Source organism: Coregonus clupeaformis, chromosome 11, assembly GCF_020615455.1.
Source record: "Coregonus clupeaformis isolate EN_2021a chromosome 11, ASM2061545v1, whole genome shotgun sequence".
NCBI classification, from domain to species: Eukaryota; Metazoa; Chordata; class Actinopteri; order Salmoniformes; family Salmonidae; genus Coregonus; species Coregonus clupeaformis.
In genome coordinates, this window is record NC_059202.1 from 20,108,905 (window position 1) to 20,128,848 (window position 19,944).

General features: G+C 44.4%; 2 protein-coding genes across 4 annotated transcripts in view; one reads left to right on the top strand and one right to left on the bottom strand.

Moving 5' to 3' along the window:
• Nucleotides 1-9,384, top strand: part of LOC121577433 (5-hydroxytryptamine receptor 3A) — a 44,783-nt gene extending 35,399 nt beyond the window's left edge. The window contains 2 exon segments of the mRNA XM_045223378.1: nucleotides 8,364-8,672; nucleotides 9,063-9,384. Coding sequence (XP_045079313.1) covers nucleotides 8,364-8,672; nucleotides 9,063-9,286 — 533 coding nt within the window. The 3' untranslated portion in view covers nucleotides 9,287-9,384.
• Nucleotides 9,385-10,248: 864 nt separating this feature from the next.
• Nucleotides 10,249-19,944, bottom strand: part of LOC121576505 (run domain Beclin-1-interacting and cysteine-rich domain-containing protein) — a 58,105-nt gene continuing 48,409 nt past the window's right edge. For 2 of the 3 annotated variants that reach the window (XM_041889693.2, XM_041889692.2), the window contains 6 exons: nucleotides 19,755-19,819; nucleotides 19,368-19,606; nucleotides 19,104-19,165; nucleotides 18,737-18,890; nucleotides 18,304-18,397; nucleotides 10,249-13,677 (listed from right to left, as the gene is read on the bottom strand). In XM_041889693.2, coding sequence (XP_041745627.1) covers nucleotides 13,529-13,677; nucleotides 18,304-18,397; nucleotides 18,737-18,890; nucleotides 19,104-19,165; nucleotides 19,368-19,606; nucleotides 19,755-19,819 — 763 coding nt within the window. In that variant the 3' untranslated portion in view covers nucleotides 10,249-13,528. The remainder of the gene's footprint in view (nucleotides 13,678-18,303; nucleotides 18,398-18,736; nucleotides 18,891-19,103; nucleotides 19,166-19,367; nucleotides 19,607-19,754; nucleotides 19,820-19,944) is intronic. The other variant, XR_006002490.2, reaches the window with a different exon arrangement.

Genomic DNA, 19,944 nt, shown 5'->3' on the forward strand with positions numbered 1-19,944 from the left:
ATCTCTTCTGAATCACTCTGATCATCATCATCATCATCATCATCAAGTTCCATCCTCCTGAACCTCACTCCACCCTTAGTTTCCAGACATCTCGTTTTCTTCTTACTTTTGGAGTTTGGATTCATCTTTATGGTCGTTTCTGCTTTTCCTCTCTCTATTATTCGTTCATCTTCATCTCTGATGCAATAATCACCCTCCTGGATGATCACCGGAAGCTGAGGATAGACGTCCCCAAACTCTACTACTTCCTCGTAAGGTGGGGGTGTTTTTGCTGAATCCGTATGTGAGAAAGGTGTATTGACTTCTGCCATTAGTTTTTCTGTCACCTTCACCTCTTTTGCCATTTTCTCTATACCTCTGTTTCTTTTATCTTTGGTATCTTTTATCAGTTTTTGTCCTTCATTTTCAAACAGCTTAAGAACACCCAGCTCTCTTTGGCTCTTTTCTTTACGTTGTTCCCTTTTTTTTCCCTTCTTTTGATCTGCCTTATAAATCGACACAAGCACTTTCATTATGTTGATGACGTCAGGGTTAAGAGTCCCTTTAACTGGCCATGGTTGTTCAATGTCAGGCCAACATTTATTCAATTTTCCAGATAACCTTGCAATACCATTAACTAGAGGATTACTATTTTCTACTACATCAACAGGAGTAATTACTTTCATAGTTTCAATGTCCTTTTTCCCCATTGTAACAACTCTTCTATACTCCTTTATTGTGAATTATTTTATTATTATTATTATTTTAAACCAATTAATTTGTAAACCCAAAATACTTTAGACTATGTAGCTTATGTTTCCCTCCCTTTTTTTTTGATTGATTAATTAATTAATTAATCAATATATGTATTTATTTTTATTAATTAATTAATTTTTTTATTTTTATTTTATTTTACCAAATTATTGATTAGTGGCAATCTTACCACATCCGATCAGGAAATGTAAAGGAAAGTAGTCAACTTCAAAGCAATCCAAAAAAGAAAGACCTGTAATCCAGCAACACTACAGCACTCACAAACCAATTGCTTAATAATCACCCAATTACCTTAATTTTACAGAATAATGTCAGTGCTGGTTTTCCACAACTCAAATCAAACCAACCCATGCACAAAAAACTCCAATGTGCAATTCTTAATTACATCAATTGATCAGTCTGTTGCCAAGTCCCGGTCAAATTGTCACAACATGAAATATGCTAGGCACACACAATATCCTGTATGGGAAGGTAAGTTTTGTGAACAGAACAGTACTGGCCTTGATTGTACTTGATCTGTGGCAGCACACACTGTCGCGTGACGCACTGGTCAGCACCTCCTCTCTCTCTCTCTCTCTCTCTGTCTCCTCCTTCTCGTCTCTCACATGACAGAAGAACAAAGGAACAGACAATAATTTAGTATTTTATGCACTCACTGGGTTATTTCAACCATGCAATACCCTTTTAGACATACCTATGTTCACACTCGCGCTAAGAAATAAGCAAACAGCTTAACTCAGGAATATTATAAATATCGCAATAACATTTTCTTTTATTTATTTTTAATCCGTCAACATATCTCTCATTTATAAATTCAATAGATCTCAATCAAATAGTTTCATCGTTAAGCAACAGCCGATTTAACAAACAGAATACTTTATTTGTGTGTAAGTCTCCCCCTCCTTCTCTGTCTGCATGTCACAGCAGCTCAGTGCAGGCAGGGGAGTGGCATATTTGCTCTACGTAACTCTAATCTCATAAAATCCCACACATGCGCAGTTCATTCACCAGTGCAATTTCAGAGTGAGAGGAGCTCCCAAGCAGCTCTCTCCAAGCTAAACAACAGAAAGTAGACAGACCAGCTGTCCCTCCGTTATTTCCAACATAGACAAACAGTAACACTTAACAAAACACCCAAACCAACACAGAACATAGAACACAAATCCTACTTTGAAGTTTCTTAACTTCACTCATCCTAATCTGCAGATTTATAGTTATTTTCTTATCCATTACAAAACATCTCTATACACTCTTAAAATCCTCCCTGTAGGCTCATAATCTTTTAACAGTTATTAAACGTTCTCTTTTTATAGAGACTCATAAGATTTTAACCTTAACTTCCTCCCAGGGGGCTCATAGTTTTTTTAAACAATTATTAACGTTCTCACTAATGGAGACTCATAAGATTTTAATCTTAACTAACATATTTCCTTACAAAAAACTAAAACCCCTGTTCTCAACCAAAACATATATACGTATATATCTCTAACATAAATCTTATCATAACATGAGTCGACACACAGCTGAAACACAACAGAGACGTCTTTATTTTTTCTTTTATTTTTTCCCCCCACACACACACAATTCAAGAGGAATGCATCCGTTCCTACGGTCCTCTAAAGCATGCTACCGTCGTTCCTTATTTCTCATAGTTCCTTCCTAAATTTCCGCTACCTCGAGTTTGCAGATATTCAATGAGAGGTTACATCGAACATATACCTCGTCAACTATAAGTCGAGGGGTAACTTGCAACCGAATGTATCTACCACAAATTCCAGTTCCCAGAACTGACCTTAAAAATCAACCTAGTGAGTTTTCAGGATTTTCGGCCCATCCTAATGATCGCCTCGTTTGAGGGCTTCCATAGATCAACGACGTCCTAATTAGTATACATTTTTCCTTAGTTCCTGGCCTTATTCCTTCATTCTATTCTTTTTCAATTTTATTCAAGCCAAATATCCCTGTGCCCAGTGTTATCAATTCCTATAGACACTCCCCCCTGTTTGCGTTGTTTCCAACGCAAACAAATTTAGAAATTTAGAACGGATTCTTATCCCACAGCAAATAACGGCAAAGTGCACACATAAGTCTTTCAAACGGTACATCTCCCCAGCGCACACACCCACATAAGCAAACGAACCGACCAGCGCCCAAAATTGTGAGAAATCTCACCTTATGTGCCGGCGTCTTGAGCGGGAGTCACTTCGTAGCTCATGAATGGAACGCTGGAGAGACGCAACACGTCCCAAATTTCCTCGTCGCCATTCTGTGGTATCGAAATAACGATGCTAATTATGCTGTGATGACAAGAAATCCGCTGACACTGTCCTTGATTATAATAGTTTATTACATCAAAGATTTCAGCGTCAATTTACAGACTCCTGCAGACATCTGGAGAACAACTGACCCAATCTCTTAATATGTTGTTCCTCTCCGTCCTTTGTTCCAACCATGGTATTTATAATCTGTAACATGATATGGGTGGTTTTCCCATAAACCAATCCCAGGCCTTCACATAACAGACTTCCTCTGTTTTAGGGGGCCCCTATAGTATTGCTTTCCAGATGCTTCCGCAAGCTGAGTCAACTTCCTCTAACACATCATTTGCAAACGTCAGCAAAGTCATAAACTGTTTAGACACTACACTCCAAAGGGAAACTTGAAATAACATGATTTAGGTTAATGAAATAATCAAAAGAGAAATATGATTATTTATTCTTTATTCTTTCAATAACTCCAAAGCAATCGCCTGCGGCAACCACTGACTCATGAGGTCTCCTAAATATCTGTCAACTAGGTGGAACTCGTATGACTAAAGAGGTTTCATGCATAGCTTTTGTTTTAACCTATAAGACTATGTGTAAAAACTATTGGTTGCTAAATCCGGAGAAATAACGGACCATGTAAAAAAATAACTGTTGGTCACTAAATCCGGCTAGAAGGACCATGTAAAAACAGTTGGCTGGTATGCCCTCACGCGTCTGAGCTGTAGGCTGTGAATGCCGTCACACACTATATACTTCAAGTTTCAATTATATACTTCTAACTGATTGGTTTGGTTCTGCCCACTATAATGCTGTCCGGTTAGAACATGATGATGAGGTCCATCACTGTACTCTTGATAGTCACCACCACACACACCCACAGACACACACACCCACACACACACACACATACATACGCACACACACAAGCAGACACAGCTGTTTCCATTTGAGGATGTTTATATGATTTTGGTAATCCGAATGACTTGGAATCTTATTTTTGTGGTTCTATAAGATAAAGATATGCACACATACAAACAATATTAGTTAAGGGTTATAACTATGCAATATATATTTTTATACACCGGGTGGGTCTAATCCTGAATGCTGATTGGTTAAAACCGAATTCCAGCCGGTGTCTATTCCACAAGTTACCACCAGCTAAATCTATTACGTTAAAATGCCTATTTAGTCTGTTCCACAATCCACTGTCTCATCAGCCCAGCCAGGCTATTTATAAACTTGATCTCCAGTATAAAAAGCTAGAAATTATCTCACATTTCTTTTGGACTAACATTTAGTTTTCAACAGAGGATGTTTGTATAGACCTTGCTGTCTGTCTCTCTGACATTTGCAACATTGTTTCAATATTCAAATTCGATCTCCAGCTGTCCCATAGTAATGAATGTGTCGGGAGTCGGGACGAGACAGACAGGCAGGCAGCGTTTCTCAGCCAGTCGAAATCATGAATCAGCTGGCATCATTTTTATGGATATATACAAAGAAATAAGGTCAAATGAAACGAAGTGAAGCTAGTTTGCAGTTTTCCAGCTTCAGTTTGAAGTGATTGTTTTAGCTGTGTTGTTGGCTAGCTCCTCTGAACAACAGTGTCCTGACGAGTGAGCACATCTTCTATGCCAGGCAAAATCGCGCCTCATTAGCTCATTGTTACAGATGTCACTAGAAAACATCTTAAACAAATGCAAATGTAGCTACTTTGCTGTTATTCTGGCTGCACTTTTTGACGTGACTGTAAATTAGCCATAGTTGGCTAGCTAGCAAGCAAGGGATAAGAACGTTGCCAGCCAGTATGGCAGTGGAACATTTAGAACGAACGACTGGGTCACGTCCATAGATACAAAACAAAAAGACAGAACGACTGGGTCGCGTCCATAGATACAAAACAAAAAGACAGAACGACTGGGTCACGTCCATAGATACAAAACAAAAAGACAGAACGACTGGGTCACGTCCATAGATACAAAACAAAAAGACAGAACGACTGGGTCACCTCCATAGATACAAAACAAAAAGACAGAACGACTGGGTCACGTCCATAGATACAAAACAAAAAGACAGAACGACTGGGTCACGTCCATAGATACAAAACAAAAAGACAGAACGACTGGGTCACCTCCATAGATACAAAACAAAAAGACTGAACAACCAGCCGGCTTGGGTAGCAACCCTAGATTTGTGTCGGGACAATATCTTGTGGAAGGATGAAATAGTATGAATAAATTAAGAAAAATACAGTTTTTAATGAAAATATGTAAATCATTATTTGAATATGTTGGTAACCCTTTGTATAAAAGTGATAATGCCATCAAAGCCGGTGTTTGGAGGATATATTGGCACGGTTTGCCAGCCCTCGACTTGTCTCGGGCCTAACAACACCCCTGCCAATATATCCTCCAAACACCGGCTTCTCGGGCATTATCACTTAAATGTACATTAATAAATTGCATTACACTTACAACACGTCTATAAAAGGGCTATAGACACAGCATCCATATAAACATAAACATTCACCTCTTGGAGAGAGAGAGAAACGAATCACTTGGATTGACAAAGGATCAAGATTTATGGCACCATCTCTCTCCAGCCTTGTGCGCCACAGGGTCGTAAATTACTCTGCGCATGAGCAAGCTCCAAGACCTGTCTGGGATGACTCTAGAAGCTTGGCCATGGCAGCGCAATAAAACACCTTAATAAAGGCCACTATGGAAAACGCTGTGGTAGCGTGTGCGTGCAAAATACTATGTTTACCAGTACAACAATTAAACCACTTCTGCAAAAGTACTTGAGCAACCAATGCAATAACACTTATGGCAGTACGGAATAATTCTACATATGATAACAATACACAAAGCAGCATTGGCAACTCTAACATTAAAGAATACTGACAGCCATACAGTGGAACATATGGCTGAAACTTATCAAAGTAACATTATGTCATTAGTGGTAATTACCTATTATTACACAGAATGTAAAAAAACCAATAAACCCCCTGCAACGTACATTTCAATGCATGCACAACATTCAGACATTTGTGTTACTGTCGACAATAAAACGTCTTCTTCTCCCTTCCAACTAAGATAACACTCTGACCTGAGTAGGCGGGGCAGTGTCCAGATGCGCATTTCCAAGTGCTCTGATTGGTTGGGAATGGCAGGGCTACGATGGGTGAGGAATGACTAAGGTAGGCTGAGCAGCCAAACTAACGGGACTTAAGGGAAACTGAAGAGACTGTGAGGGGAAGTTAGGTAGAGAGGAGAGGAGGAGGACAGCCTTTTTTACAATAGGAGTAAAATGTCACTTACCACCAATTTTCTACTTCGAGACGCTTGGTGGATACGGTGTGATACGGCCCCTGGTCTACCTATTAGACACGGAGCAATGAGGTCTATGATAAGTGTTGTGGGTTAGATACGGAGCAATGAGGTCTATGATAAGTGTTGTGGGTTAGATATGGAGCAATGAGGTCTACGGTAAGTGTTGTGGGTTAGATACGGAGCAATGAGGTCTACGGTAAGTGTTGTGGGTTAGATATGGAGCAATGAGGTCTACGGTAAGTGTTGTGGGTTAGATACGGAGCAATGAGGTCTATGATAAGTGTTGTGGGTTAGACACAGAGCAATGAGGTCTATGATAAGTGTTGTGGTAGATACGGCGCAATGAGGTCTACGATAAGTGTTGTGGTAGATATGGAGCAATGAGGTCTCACGATAAGTGTTGTGGGTTAGATACAGAGCAATGAGGTCTACGGTAAGTGTTGTGGGTTAGATACGGAGCAATGAGGTCTACGGTAAGTGTTGTGGGTTAGATATGGAGCAATGAGGTCTACGGTAAGTGTTGTGGGTTAGATACGGAGCAATGAGGTCTATGATAAGTGTTGTGGGTTAGACACAGAGCAATGAGGTCTATGATAAGTGTTGTGGTAGATACGGCGCAATGAGGTCTACGATAAGTGTTGTGGTAGATATGGAGCAATGAGGTCTACGATAAGTGTTGTGGGTTAGATACAGAGCAATGAGGTCTACGGTAAGTGTTGTGGGTTAGATACGGAGCAATGAGGTCTACGGTAAGTGTTGTGGGTTAGATATGGAGCAATGAGGTCTACGGTAAGTGTTGTGGGTTAGATATGGAGCAATGAGGTCTACGGTAAGTGTTGTGGGTTAGATACGGAGCAATGAGGTCTATGATAAGTGTTGTGGGTTAGACACAGAGCAATGAGGTCAATGATAAGTGTTGTGGGTTAAACACGGACTAATGAGGTCTATGATAATTGTTGTGGGTTAGATACGGAGCAATGAGGTCTATAATAAGTGTTGTGGTAGATACGGCGCAATGAGGTCTATGATAAGTGTTGTGGGTTAGATACGGAGCAATGAGGTCTACGATAAGTGTTGTGGTAGATACAGAGCAATGAGGTCTACGGTAAGTGTTGTGGGTTAGATACGGAGCAATGAGGTCTACGGTAAGTGTTGTGGATTAGATACGGAGCAATGAGGTCTACGGTAAGTGTTGTGGGTTAGATACGGAGCAATGAGGTCTACGGTAAGTGTTGTGGGTTAGATATGGAGCAATGAGGTCTACGGTAAGTGTTGTGGGTTAGATACGGAGCAATGAGGTCTACGATAAGTGTTGTGGGTTAGATACGGGCGGCAGGTAGCTTAGTGGTTAAGAGCGTTGTGCCAGTAACCGAAAGGTCGCTGGTTCTAATCCCCGAGCCGACTAGGTGAAAAATATGTCGATGTGCCCTTGAGCAAGGCACTTAACCCTAATTGCTCCTGTAAGTGGCTCTGGATAAGAGCATCTGCTAAATTACTAAAAATGTAAATGTAAAAATACGGCGCAATGAGGTCTATGATAAGTGTTGTGGGTTAGATACGAAGCAATGAGGTCTATGATAAGTGTTGTGGGTTAGATACGAAGCAATGAGGTCTGCGATAAGTGTTGTGGGTTAGATACGGAGAAACAAAATAAACAAAACACTGTCCCTCAGTGGAGGCTGCTGAGGGGAGGACGGCTCATAATAATGGCTGCAAAGGAGTAAATGGAATGGCATCAAACACATCATTTAGAAACCATGTATTTGATACCATTCCACTGATTCCACTCCAGCCATTACCATGAGCCCATCCTCCCCAATTAAGGTGCCACCAACCTCCTGTGGTGTCCCTCCCTACTAATTGGGGTCAATTCTATTGCACTTCAGACACTTCTGGGAGTGAACTGAAGTCCTCTTTGAAAATGAATGTCACATCTCAATCTCATCTCCTGAATTGGAAGGGAATTTGACCCACCTAACCCTGTAGCGTCCCTGCTATCCTCCCCTCTCAGGTATTTACTTTTCGGTGTGTCTGGCCCTCATGGTCATCAGCCTGTTGGAGACGGTCATCATCACCAACGTGCTCCATTCCAACTCCAAGAAGTACCGCGAGGTGCCCCACTGGGTCCGTGTGGTCATCCTGAAGCACGTTGCCCGTATGATCTGCTACCAGTGGCCCAAGGAGCTCGTTAAACCCACGGCCTCCAGAGGATCCACCCGGGATGACAAGGCAGACAGACCAGACTCCACAAGCCCTCCCTGGGTCCTTGCACCAGCCACCCCTGTGCACACCCCTGTCCAGCACACTACAAGCAACATTGGTGAGGAGCCATTCACGGGGAAATTTGACTAGCCGACATGAAACTGTTATAAAGTAATAGTCTGGCCTCATTTCCATATCTACTTCCATCTAAGTCAATTTAAATACTTTACGATTGAAAGTGTTCATTATTTCAATTGGAGTGTTCTTACCATTCATTTCCGGAATTGAAATTGACTGGGTTACCAGGGAACTGGCCCAATCCCTGCCACATACCAAATCAGCATATTATCAGAAAGCTTTAACACCCTTGTAGGTAATATGCTGTTATTGTGAACATGTGCTTGCTCAAACATGATCAACTGGGTATTGAGCATCCAGTCTGGATGACCAACAGCAGTGTTTCAGCACTATAGGCTAAGCATCTACGCTCGTCACTTTTCTTTTCTAGGTCCTGGGGGGGTGTCCTCTGTGCCTGAACTGCGTCAGATCTGCCAGGACCTGAGCGACTTGCGCGCACACCTAACGTTGATGCAGAAGGAGGACGTGCTGCAGGAGCAGTGGTGCCACGTGGGCTATGTACTGGACTTCCTGCTCTTCCGTATCTACCTCATCCTCATCTCCTGCTACGCCATGGTCATCATCTGCATGTGGTGCATCTGGGTCAACCAATGAGAGACTTGGGGAGACCGAAAGGGTGCATTCGTTTTTGGCTTGCGATTTCCATTGGTCTAAAAGTGAAATCTCCGATCACCCCGGGCCAGTGGACGAGCTAAAACAAATGCACCCAGAGAGAGAAGGAAAGTAGAAGGGGGGGGGGGGTGAAAAGAGCTAGACCAATGTACAGGGGGTGCCATAAGTCTCTGAACAATTGTTCAATTTGTATTGATTTTTTGTCATGTGGAAAATCGAGTTTTGCACCCCATGTAATATGCCCCCTATAGTCCATGTAGGTTTACTACACATGTCAATATGTTATTTATCTGATAAACTAAATGCCTGTGGAGATTAGTGAAACGATACCACGTTCACCAAGAATAACACCCCACTGAAGGTTTAGAAGCACCGAGGTCTGAATACACGTTCTTCATGAACAGTAACTAAAAAGTACTCGACTGTTAAGAGCTGTGTTCTGTGTGTGTTCTGTGTGTGTTCTGTGTGTGTTCTGTGTGTTCTGTGTGTGTGTTCACACCAGCCCTTGCTATTCCAGTCCTCATTACCCACAGGGCTCAATTAACACTTAAGCCTGGTAACAGCCTGCGATGCTAGAAAATAACAAAATGGAAAATAGCTATAAGTTCACACAATTGTCGTGCCTTCTGCTTGACTCCATTCGCTTCATTGTCTAAATAAAAATATTGTGTCTTCTGGCAGAAAAACATCAAGCCATGGTTACGTCCCAATAATCTCTCCTTCCTCCTCATGTGTGGCCTCGTTCACTACTCAACACAAGTTTTAAAGCATTAGATCGGTGTAAGGCACGGGCTAGAGGGAGTTTCCATAAACCAGTCAAGCGCACTCTTCAGGAGAAAGAAGATTGGGATGCAACCCAAAGCTACTTTGGCCCTAAGGGCCACCGTACAAACCGCCCATCCCATCCCACAATCCCCCAGGAAAAAAGCAACGGCACCAGTAGAAACAGTCTGACCAGTCTTTTATTGTCATCATAATATTAGAATAATATAACAGTACATAAACACAAACAATAAAACAATAGCATTTTCTTCCAGTAGTTTACTTTAAACCTCCACGGCACCCTACACATAGAAAAACGGTGGTATATTTAATAAGGACGGGAGTCTGCTTGGGTCGGGGGAGGCCATCAGTAAAATCAACTGGAGATCACAATGTGTCTCGGAGTAGGACTGCCTTTCGGATCATAATGGATACTACTACATGGACGGACGGACGGACGGACGGGGGACGGGGGGGGTCCTGATCCTAGATCAGCAGTCCTACTCTGAGAGACTTTGTGAACACAGGCCCAGACGCCTTCCGGGCGACGATCATATTAATAGAGTTTCATTTTAAAGCAGGCTTGTTAAAATGTTAAGATGAATAGGTTATACTCCCCTGGTTGGTAATAGAACGTACACGTAAGTCTATCGGGAAGGGAACATCGAATTATGAGTCTTATGAGGGCGAACGCTATGCTGGTTTGATGTTTGTTTTTCCAGCCAGTCTGTTTATATGCAGTCCTGTGATCTACGGGCTAGTTTCCCAGAAACAGAAAGCATGTCTAATGGAAATTCTCCATCGTAAAAGCTTCTTAGTCGGAGACTCGGCTTTAATCTGTCAGGAAAACCAGGCCAAAATGTTGTGCATTACCAATAGTCTTGTGAATGTGCACAATCCCCATACACACCATCGTCTTTGACAGTCAGGGGATCGCTAACCAGAGCGACCAGAAGAAACACAATAGATTCGTCCCAAAACTCTTCAATCAACACCGTTCCATATCTTCTTTCCATCAGTCATCATAAACATTAACGGTGAAACTTGGATGATAGGTTTCCACAGTGTGTAAACCCACCAGGCCCACTGAATACAGCAAAACCCACCAGGTCCTCTGAATACAGCAAAACCCACCAGGCCCTCTGAATACAGCAAAACCCACCAGGTCCTCTGAATACAGCAAAACCCACCAGGCCCTCTGAATACAGCAAAACCCACCAGGTCCTCTGAATAGGGCAAAACCCACCAGGCCCTCTGAATACAGCAAAACCCACCAGGCCCTCTGAATACAGCAAAACCCACCAGGCCCACTGAGTACAGCAAAACCCACCAGGCCCACTGAGTACAGCAAAACCCACCAGGCCCACTGAGTACAGCAAAACCCACCAGGCCCACTGAGTACAGCAAAACCCACCAGGCCCACTGAATACAGCAAAACCCACCAGGCCCTCTGAGTACAGCAAAACCCACCAGGCCCACTGAGTACAGCAAAACCCACCAGGCCCACTGAATACAGCAAAACCCACCAGGCCCACTGAATAGGGCAAAACCCACCAGGTCCTCTGAATAGGGCAAAACCCACCAGGCCCACTGAATACAGCAAAACCCACCAGGCCCACTGAGTACAGCAAAACCCACCAGGTCCTCTGAATACAGCAAAACCCACCAGGCCCACTGAATACAGCAAAACCCACCAGGTCCTCTGAATACAGCAAAACCCACCAGGCCCACTGAGTACAGAAAAACCCACCAGGTCCTCTAAATACAGCAAAACCCTTGAAGGCCCTCTGAATACAGCAAAACCCACCAGGTCCTCTGAATAGGGCAAAACCCACCAGGCCCTCTGAATACAGCAAAAGCCTTGAAGGCCCTCTGAATACAGTAAAACCATGAAGGCCCTCTGAATACAGTAAAACCATGAAGGCCCTCTGAATACAGTAAAACCATGAAGGCCCTCTGAATACAGTAAAACCATGAAGGCACTCTGAATACAGCAAAACCATGAAGGCCCTCTGAATACAGTAAAACCATGAAGGCACTCTGAATACAGCAAAACCATGAAGGCACTCTGAACACAGCAGAGGCCCAAGTTGAATCCGTGTAGCGACACAGAATGTAAGCTCACAAGATCAGGATGGTCGTATGAGGCTAAAGTGAGAGAGGTACTATAACCCGTGAAAGCCCTATAACCCGTGAAAGCCCTATAACCTGTGAAAGCCCTATAACCTGTGAAAGCCCTATATGCTTTGTGTGAGATAAACATCAGCAACGCCCCTTGCCACCTCCCCAACCCGACAGATCAGTGCAATTAAATTGAATAAATCAACCAAAAAAAAAAACACACTTCATATTTGACACAGAAAATGAAATATTAAGTGCCCGATTAGGCTGGTGCAAAACCTTTTCACACGGATGCAGGTAGACATATATACACACACACACACACACACCCCTCACACACACACACACACACACACACACATTCACTTCATAGTACACACTTCCACTCACTTTTTTGTAAATGCACACATTATCTCTCTCACACACACGCACACACACACACGCACACACACGCACACAAAGCAGGACGAACACGGCACCTCCACTGCCTCATCTTAAAAATATTTGTAACTCTGTGCAACACTGACTGAAAGACTCCCTCCACAGACCTATCATTCCATCTCCTCTAGAACAACCAGTGGTGCCAGCTATGCCATTACAAGAACATTGGTCGCGGAGGCACTTGGCTATAATAGCATCAAATGGGTTTGAGTAAAACGTACTTGAATTAAAGGGATTCTTTGTTATTTGTTGTGGTTGATTTCAGTACTTCTACCTACCTTGTTCTATTTAAAGTGATCACTTGTTCACATAAATGGCAGGACTACATCATACTATGATATCTGCAATCAGAGCAGCAAACCATACAAGCAGAAAAAGTAGCCAATATATTAATATAATATGCCATTTAGCATATTGACAAGGCATTCAAAAAACAAAAGCAAGAATCCTGTCAGTTTAGGTGAAGGAAACAATCTAATATTTTGCTAAAACTAAAGCTAAAGCTACTGAAAAACAATCAAAAGCATCAGAGCTCATCCACTATCCAGAAGCTTCCAGGGAGAAGAGGGACAAAGGAGGGATGAATGGAGGGGGGTCAGTCACTACAATCATTGTCGTGTTGTGCTCTTGGTTTTTTCTTCTTTCTTTTCCAGTCCTCGCTCCCTCGTTTCTCAGTCCGTCGTCCTAGCTCCCACCTCCCTCGTTTCTCAGTCCGTCGTCCTAGCTCCCACCTCCCTCGTTTCTCAGTCCGTCGTCCTAGCTCCCTCCTCCCTCGTTATTCAGTCCGTCGTCCTAGCTCCCTCCTTCCTCGTTATTCAGTCCGTTGTCCTAGCTCCCTCCTCCCTCGTTTCTCAGTCCGTCGTCCTAGCTCCCACCTCCCTCGTTTCTCAGTCCGTCGTCCTAGCTCCCTCCTCCCTCGTCCTCCTCCTTATCCTCCTGCTCCTCCATGTTCTTGCGTGCCATCCTCTCCCGCCTCTCTGCCAGGCGCTGGCACCGCGGGCACTCCTTGCCTGCCCGGAAACATTTGCTGTGGAAACACGCCTTGCACTCTGAAAGACAAGACAACACAAAAGAAAGAGGTCAGTGCAAAAGCTACCATACTGAAACAATATGTAAGAGACACAGACAAACACACACAACTCGTATCCACATGGGTGGGGTCCATTTAAAAAAGACATTGTCTTGTGGATGTGCAGAGGAAGAATGCAAGGACATATATGGACAACGTCCTTATTCACTCAAAATAGGTGTTCCATCTCATAACTCCCCTGCTAACCAACTAAGCAAACATGGGGGCGCGTTCGGCAACGGTAATAACCGGTTTGACAACATTTCTCACAATGGGAAGAGGGCTGAGGCGCTGTGATGTCACGGCAGAAGAACCAATGATAGTCTCTGAAGTGAGGGGGAGGGGTGACAGAGGACTATAAAAAAGAGGTACGGCTGGTGGCAAGGCAGAAGGTGGGAGAGAGGAGTGGTAAAACACAGAAACCTGTCAAGAGTCAGTTCCCTATTCAAACCAGTTCAGACATGACCGCAATGAGAAGCCTATCCTCAATAGAGGCAGAGACACTGCTTCTAAAGCTCAGACTTGTGTGCCTGAACCATTTCAAGAAACATCTGTGTGGAAGCGTCAATTGTATACTTTTTTAAACAATATTTTCTAATGAATATATTTTTCCCACGATAATGAAATGACAAAGAAACTGAAATTCACAAATGTGTTTATTTTACATTCAAACAGAGAAGTTGATGCTTAAATAATAATGGTGGACAGCCAGTCACACATCAAAATAATAAAAACCCTTTCTGTCACTCCAATTCATCGTCCTCCATTACGTACACATGAAATAGGCCCATATCTTCATTCCTCAAGCTTCACAATATAAACCTGTCTCTGTACTTAAATAAAACACTAATAACCACTTTCAAATACTAAATAACTTTACAATTCTGTCAGGGGATGCAGACAGCAATAGCAACTCTTTGGCAAATTATGCCATGTCACATTTTAAATTCATGAACACAGCTGACAAACACTGTAGCCTATACCTCGGTTAAAAACAATGTTATTTGGCATTACCTCTAACATTTACATTCCTTACATCAAAAGGTGAGGCCAGTAGGACCTTTTGACCTTTGACAGCCATACTGAGTAGAGGCCAGAGGTCAGTGAGGCACCATGGAGAGGCCAGACAACAAGATCAAACAACTGTGGCAGCCACAACCAAAGATGTCAGATCATACTACAACTAACTACCTTACACCAGTAGTGCCACCCTGCACCAGAAAACCAGTTCAACCACCACCCTGCACCAGAAAACCAGTTCAACCACCACCCTGCACCAGAAAACCAGTTCAACCACCACCTTGCACCAGAAAACCAGTTCAACCACCACCATAGTAAGGGAAACCAGTTCAACCACCACCATAGTGAGGGATACCAGTTCAACCACCACCACCATAGTGAGGGAAACCAGTTCAACCACCACCACCATAGTGAGGGAAACCAGTTCAACCAACCACCACCATAGTGATGGAAACCAGTTCAACCACCACCATAGTGAGGGAAACCAGTTCAACCACCACCACCATAGTGAGGGAAACCAGTTCAACCACCACCACCATAGTGAGGGAAACCAGTTCAACCACCACCACCATAGTGAGGGAAACCAGTTCAACCACCACCACCATAGTGAGGGAAACCAGTTCAACCACCACCACCATAGTGAGGGAAACCAGTTCAACCACCACCATAGTGAGGGAAACCAGTTCAACCAACCACCACCATAGTGATGGAAACCAGTTCAACCACCACCATAGTGAGGGAAACCAGTTCAACCACCACCAAGTGAGGGAACCAGTTAACCACCATAGTGAGGGAAACCAGTTCAACCACCACCACCATAGTGAGGGAAACCAGTTCAACCAACCACCATAGTGAGGGAAACCAGTTCAACCAACCACCACCATAGTGAGGGAAAACCAGTTCAACCACCACCATAGTGAGGGAAACCAGTTCAACCACCACCATAGTGAGGGAAACCAGTTCAACCACCACCACCATAGTGAGGGAAACCAGTTCAACCAACCACCATAGTGAGGGAAACCAGTTCAACCAACCACCATAGTGAGGGAAACCAGTTCAACCACCACCATAGTGAGGGAAACCAGTTCAACCAACCAACCACCATAGTGAGGGAAACCAGTTCAACCACCACCACCATAGTGAGGGAAACCAGTTCAACCAACCACCATAGTGAGGGAAACCAGTTCAACCACCACCATAGTGAGGGAAAACCAGTTCAACCACCACCACCATAGTGAGGGAAACCAGTTCAACCAACCACCATAGTGAGGGAAACCAGTTCAACCACCACCATAGTGAGGGAAACCAGTTCAACCACCACCATAGTGAGGGAAACCAGTTCAACCACCACCACCATAGTGAGGGAAACCAGTTCAACCAACCACCATAGTGAGGGAAACCAGTTCAACCAACCACCATAGTGAGGGAAACCAGTTCAACCACCATAGTGAGGGAAACCAGTTCAACCACCACCATTGTGAGGGAAACCAGTTCAACCACCACCACCATAGTGAGGGAAACCAGTTCAACCAACCACCACCATAGTGAGGGAAACCAGTTCAACCACCACCACCATAGTGAGGGAAACCAGTTCAACCAACCACCACCATAGTGAGGGAAACCAGTTCAACCAACCACCACCATAGGGAGGAAAGCTCAATCCACCACACACACAGGAGCGCAAAGAATTCCACGCAAGAAGTGATCAACAATGAAATTAACGAGGGAGTTGCCAATGTGAATTGATACCCATGTAAACAATATCCTAGGTTGCATATTTCCATACCAATTCACCTCAGCCCACCTGTCTTCATTAAGTCTCTTAATAACTCTTTATGACAACTAGTACAAGTCAATGGCAATGAGAATGCTATACATTCTGCATCTCTAAATCATGTCTTTTGGAATTGGATGATATTTTCCTAATTCCAAATTGACCAGTAGGCCATAGGGGTTGATTGGGACAGCAACTGATCTGGGATTGATTGTAACCAAACCTTCTCTTGGTATTCCCTACTATTCTCTACATCCTTCCCAATACTCAGAGAGGGAATTTATTTCTGTTTGGAAGTCAATGAAAAGCTGCTTTCCCTCCTCTCCTCCCTCCATCCTCCTGTTTCTACCCTTCCTCTATCTGTCTTCTCTTCCTCCTCTGTTATGTTAGGCTTGGCTAGAGAGCCTTGGTCACCGCCCTCCATCTATTGCTCTGTTCCTTCCCCTCTACTTCTCTCCTCCTCCTCCTCCTGTCTCCACCACCCTCTCCTCCCACTTTACTTCTCTCCTCCTCCTCTTGTCTCCTCCCACTTTACTTCTCTCCTCCTCCTCTTGTCTCCTCCCCCTTTACTTCTCTCCTCCTCCTCTTGTCTCCTCCCCTTCTCCTCCTGCTTCTCCTCCCTCTCCCTCCTACCTATTGTCATCCTCCTGGCTTTGCGTGTTTTGCGGGATCTCCAGTTAGATGGGGTCTCAGTCTCCTGCTCTTCCATTCCCTCTCTTTCCTTTCCCTCTCTTTCCTTTCCCTCTCTTTCCTTTCCCTCTCTTTCCTTTCCCTCTCTTTCCTTTCCCTCTCTTTCCATTCCCTCTCTTTCCATTCCCTCTCTTTCATTTCCCTCTCTTTCCTTTCCCTCTCTTTCCTTTCCCTCTCTTTCCTTTCCCTCTCTTACCATTCCCTCTCTTTCCATTCCCTCTCTTTCCTTTCCCTCTCTTTCCATTCTATCGGTTTCTTCACTCATCTTCCTCCCCTCTTTCTTTCTGGTGTCTCTGGAGAAAATGTTGCGCAACCTAAGCCCCAAAAACCTCTCCCCTTTCACCGTGATCCCTCCATCCTCTCCTCCCACTACTACCCTACTGTTACTCTCCTCTACTTCACTTTCTCCTTTTTCCCAAGAATCTTTTTGAAAGAATTTCCCTTTACTTTCACACTTTTCTAATTCCTCTGCCTCTTTTTTCTCTTCCGCCTCTACTTTCCCTTTTGAGAAAGCCTTCGCTAGCCTCCCGACCCCTGGAACCTTCCAGAGTCCTCTCCTCTCTTCCTTCTCTGTCCCTTCCTCATCCCCCTGTTTTTCTTTCTCTCTTTCACCGGATCCATTGTCCTTGGAGAAAGTGTTGGTTAGTTTGCTGACACCGAGGTCCTTAAATAAGTGGCCCTTCTCTTTCTTCACGTGTTCTTCTGCACTTCCCTCACAGTCTTCCCTCACCTCCCTTTCTTTGTCCTCCACAGTTTCATAGTTTCCTTCCTCCTCCACTCCTTCCCTCTCTCCTTCTCTCCCTCCCTCTAGCTCCCCATCTTCTACCCTTCCTTTACTCCAAAAGGCCTTGGCCAGAGTTCCATGTCTGAACGCTGTGAATAACAACCTTGTCTCCCATTCTGTTCTCCTTCTCTCCTTCTCTCCCTCTCCAGTCCATTTGTCCTTATCTTCCCTTGCCTCAGACTCTTCCTCTTCCTCTCCTCCCTCTCCCTCTCTCCTGTCTTGGGACAGGGCCCTGGCCAGCCTGCGGAACTTCCAATTTCTCCAGGAGGGGGTCAGGAAGGGAGAGGGGGAGGGGGCCCGCGGGACAACCAGTCCTCCCACCAGCAGGGGGGGCTCACCTTCGCAGCACGTGCACTTGTTCAGCTCGAAGGGGAAGATGATGTCTTTGTCGTTGCCGCAGAACTCACACACGAAGCCCTTGGCCTGACACAGCTGTGGGAGACAAAGACAGAAAGAGGGAAAATTGAAGGCATACACACTGAGAATAAAACTATTTTTTACTTTTAAAATGTCACGTTAGGACACCCTCAAGTCCACTGGAACACACGGCACAAATAGTCATTTGACACATACAGTACCTGCCATCTTATAGAACGACAACGTCAGAATGTTAGTTCACAATCACACTGGATTGGTGACGACCTATAATGCAACTCATATGGATAGAATGTACACACCCATATCAAAATGAATGTCTCTATTACAGGATATGAGCGTTAACAATAGTGACAACAGGAGTATCTAGTTCATGATAAGTCAACGCATTCTCACCACACAGCCGGTCACGTGCGCGGAACCCAATTTCAGCAGCTCCCGTAGCCGTGGAGCCAGCTCTCCGTTGCGCACAGCGCTGAGGTCGCTGAGGGAGAACAGGTGCAGGTCCTCAGTCAGGTGACCAGGGAGGCTGTCGAACTGGTCCAGCACGCTGTGGGGCGAAACGCAGGGACACGCGTCAGGGGAATTCACACCATCCATAACTGGAATACTTTACCTGACAGTGCAGACACATAGCAGTAGCAGAGGAATACTATTTTAGAAGACATGTCAATGGAATGGACTGTCTCATACCAACAATACCAGTCATTGCAGGAGGACGCACGCACACACACACACACACACACACACACACACAACTTACTCTCTAGCTAGGCGGCAGGTCTTGAAGAGATTTTTCATGTGGAATAGTTGGACCCTCAAAACCTGTAGAATAGTAGGAAAATTCACTTAGTTTACAGAACGCATTTCAAACTCATAACTGTAACGCATTTTCCTTCTAGTACGAGTGGGTTACAGTAAAATGAACTAAAGTCAAGTAAAATAACTAACCTAACCAAACCTAAGATCAGATAAGCATTAAACTAGACTAACCAGGCTAAAGCATAACAAAGTTCAGTCCTCTCACCCGGACAGTCTCCAGCACTTTGTTCTTCTTGTAGAGGCTACTGTTGACGTCGTTGGGGTTGAACAAGGGGTCTCCTGATATCTTGCCCAGCAGGTCCCGGGCAAAGTTGCTGACGTAGTACTTGCTGAAGTCCCACTTCCTCAGCACGCGGCCCGGCACCACCGCCTGGGCGTTCTCGTGACAACACTGGCAGAAGTAGCGGCCCAGGTACTCGCAGTAGCGCAGTCGCTTGATGTAGTCTGTCCAGTGGAGGGGAGGAGGGGAAACAGAGTGGGTTTTAATGTGAGTGAGGCAGGGGGTGAGGTTTGACACAAAATGGCCGCCGTAGGATAGGGATAACATGAGTGGTCGTGCTTTGGCAGCGTGTGTCTTCAATATGGTTTGTACCTGGGTCTATGCGAGTCCCGCAGCCTGCACAGCGGTAGTTTTGCTTAGCCACAACTATCTTCCTCCTGATAGAGAGAAAAGGGGAGGGGGGAGGGTTAGTGAGACAGAAAAATAAAAATATACAGAACGCGAGACAAAGAGACAGACAGACAGAGGGAGAGAGACACAGAGAGAGAGAGAGAGACAGAGA